Genomic DNA, 3,110 nt, shown 5'->3' with positions numbered 1-3,110 from the left:
AGATCTAGTAACAGCAGAAGTAGTTGAAGCACTAACAGTAACAGGAGTAGTTTCTGCCTTTTTACGTTTGTTTGCAATCTTATAGATCTCATTGACTAGATATACAGATAGTTCTTAATTCTTCACATCTTCTCTGTATTCCATACATTAACTTTGAGAATATAAAGCAACTGACCAGAACACGAAATAAAGAATAAGTGTACAACACAAGAGCAGCTCTTTCAAGATTATAAGTATCATCTGTTGATCTACCTTTATTCTGTTGATAATAAAGCCAAAAGAATACTCCAGCAGTAGTAGCAAGCAGCGTAAACCCAATGATGAACCATGTTACATAATGACACAACCGTTCACCTTGCAGTGGTGTGTTAGTACGCTCATCTTCTGTACTAAAGAAACTAAATCTAGACCTTTCCTTTGTTTCCGCTATTTTCTCGTTATAAAGTGTTTCTATTGGATCTGTTTCTATTAAATCACTGTCTTTAGTTTCATCATTAAAAGGATCCAATGGTAGTTCATTTTCATTACCGCTCTCCACACCACAGCATTTCTCTTTAAAGTAATTCAATATTCCTAACAGGCACTTATTAAAACTTTTATAGTGTTTAATATACAGGCACCACAGTGCCCATATGAACAATAAATGAGATACAGCATTGGCTGTTGTTGAGAATAGCAGTGATATCTTACTGAGATCATCAAACTCTTGAATCAGTGGTTTAGTAGTTTTATTGTCAACATTATTGTCTATAAAGAAGGGAATTTATTTTTTAATGCTAGATCTATCTTACCTGGTTTAATGTCTCTCAGTGCAAGTTGTGGTAGCTCATTCTCAGTTATAGTCTCATTATAATTGAAGTACAGTGTGTAGCATATTGAGGAGTAGTCATAGGAACATGTAGCCCAACCATAGATAATAGAGTATAAAGGGATTGGTAACTGCGTAGGCGGTAGTTATCACCGTATAGATTCAAATTTTCCGCATTCAATAATTACAATGCAAAAGTCAAAGGAGAAGAGCCAAATTTTGCCAGAGAATGACAGGTTTATAGGATTTCAAAAGAACGTATCAATACCATTACTAGCCAGTTCACTAAAGCAATATGCTACCTGTTGCATGTGTTTCTTTCGTAGCTTAAATATTTACTGTTTCGGAGAAAAAGGTACAGAAACTTTGTCACTTTTACAACACAAAATTTGAGTTTCTGGAGAAGATGTACGAACTACAAGTCTGAGAATACCCTAGTTCCACGCAACTCAAAGCGCTTGATTGTTCTATGCTTGCTACTTTGTTGTAAAACAAGAGACATTTTAGTAAAAGGTACAGAACATCAGAAAAGAGGTCCCGCTTGACACCCGCTGATAGTAATGAATGAAACAGTTTGTTACTTTTGAGTAACTGTATGAAACTTGGATTGATAAATATAGAAGTTATAAGGTATTTTATGCATATTTTTGTTGATTTTTTGCAACTACTGGGACTGAGTTATGAACAGAGAAAAGTGGACCTCTCCCGTTGCTAAGGAGAAACTAGGATGCGGGAAGTGATAACTTCGCCCTCCATTGGTTTATACAGGCCGCCCACGCAGTTTCCAATCCCTTTATACTCTATTATCTATGAGCCCAACCAATGATATACATTACAAGAGGAAATATGTTGATAGAGAGAGCTGGGATAACTATGCAGATCATTATTATACTTAGCAAACAGCATATAAATTCAAAAATAATTTGTATGGATTCGATGCGACTCTATAGCTGGACCCGCAAAACATTACCACATGAGTTTGATAGCTCTCTTCTTGGTCTTATCCATTGTAAGGTTACAACACTCATCAAAGTAAAAATAAATAGAAATATCCATTTTGTCATAAATTCTACAACAATGAAAGAATAAAAGTGTTAACACTCTAACAATCACTAGCCTTACTTCTTAGACAGTTGCTTATTTCTGTTATATCATTGTTTAGAATACTGATAATTGACATAATGCAGAAGCTTGACAGCAGCCCTAGATACAAAACAGCAGGTACAAAAAGGGGTGAGCCAAGGAGTGATAAAAAAAGGATCTAATACTATAGTCAGTGTATGCTGTAGCTATAGATATGTGATATGCAGTGATAGTAATCTCTTGTGGTGGAACAAGACTAACAATGAAACTTAATAGTAGCTACAACCCTTCATGCTCAGTATCTAAATATAGCAGCAACAGCAGATTAAAGCAGCATAGTAATAATAAGATAGCAGCAAGATTAATAATAATAGTAAAAGCACAGCAATAAACAATAACAATAATAGCAATATAAAACAATCTAGCTAAGCAAAACTAAAACAAAGCAGCAATAGTAAAAGCTAATAGTAAAGGAAACACGAGGTTAAAGGAGCTGTTTTTAGCTAGTAACACTAGATCTATTTGTTAAACTAACTACAATACCAACGAAACCAAAGGCAATAGACAAATAAGCAATGTTCAAGTTAAAAGTTATACTAGCACACATTATACGGAACCTGAATTCAAACTTCTATCTCTTTATAGAGCCAATAAACTCTGGTATTACGTCTTGTACATACAGTACAAGATGGCAGATAGCATAAATTCGCAAAAATTATATCCGCAAAATAGATTTTTAGGCAAATTTGCGAAATTTACAGCTCTCAAAAAAGGCTCTCTGTGGTAAAAGATATAATAATAATACTTGATTATTAGACTCTATATGACAAACAACTACATGTACTTGGTAAAAAGTACTTACAGTAGTCAGTACAACCCATTATCAAATACTGGAAAAAGCATTATCTACCATCATGTTATACTACAGACTTACACATGATTATAGTGAACAACGGGTCAGTGTGGGCTGACATTGAGGGAATGTGATTATGTTGTGATTATGATAATAATGGTAGATTATCAAAAACTACATCCATTAAGTTCTGAGCCTGCTCAGTTGTACAATCATCATCATGCATGAGTATTGTTAGTTTGTCAAGATCTATTGTATGTACATTGCTTTGCTTGCTGAGGCTCGCCCCTTCAATGTTTTACATTCGTCTAGTTACTAATAAAATTATCAGTAGTATATACAGTGTTTATAGTATCTAATAATAGT

The 3,110-nt window shown here is 34.2% G+C and overlaps 1 protein-coding gene across 1 annotated transcript; it reads right to left on the bottom strand.

Moving 5' to 3' along the window:
* Nucleotides 1–37: 37 nt before the first annotated feature.
* On the bottom strand, nucleotides 38–1,310 carry LOC109588136 (uncharacterized). The gene is made up of 3 exons (XM_020004318.1): nucleotides 1,242–1,310; nucleotides 792–939; nucleotides 38–747 (listed from the first exon to the last, which is right to left on the bottom strand). Exons 1-3 carry the CDS (start codon nucleotides 1,308–1,310, stop codon nucleotides 89–91), a joined length of 876 nt encoding a protein of 291 aa, XP_019859877.1. The 3' UTR covers nucleotides 38–88.
* Nucleotides 1,311–3,110: the final 1,800 nt, after the last annotated feature.

Source organism: Amphimedon queenslandica, unplaced genomic scaffold (assembly GCF_000090795.2).
Source record: "Amphimedon queenslandica unplaced genomic scaffold, v1.1 AMPQUscaffold_12271, whole genome shotgun sequence".
Classification (NCBI taxonomy): domain Eukaryota; kingdom Metazoa; phylum Porifera; class Demospongiae; order Haplosclerida; family Niphatidae; genus Amphimedon; species Amphimedon queenslandica.
Note: the sequence above shows the minus strand (reverse complement) of the source record. Positions and strands in the feature narration are given on the sequence as shown.

Excerpts from the sequence above, each read along its gene's own strand:
- LOC109588136 (XM_020004318.1), bottom strand. The coding sequence starts at position 1,310 with ATGTCTCTTGTTTTACAACAAAGTAGCAAGCATAGAACAATCAAGCGC. Across the intron at positions 940-1,241 it reads TTGAGTTGCGTGGAACTAGG|TTACCAATCCCTTTATACTC; the intron begins GTATTCTCAGAC and ends CCGCCTACGCAG. Across the intron at positions 748-791 it reads ACTGAGAGACATTAAACCAG|ACAATAATGTTGACAATAAA; the intron begins GTAAGATAGATC and ends CCTTCTTTATAG.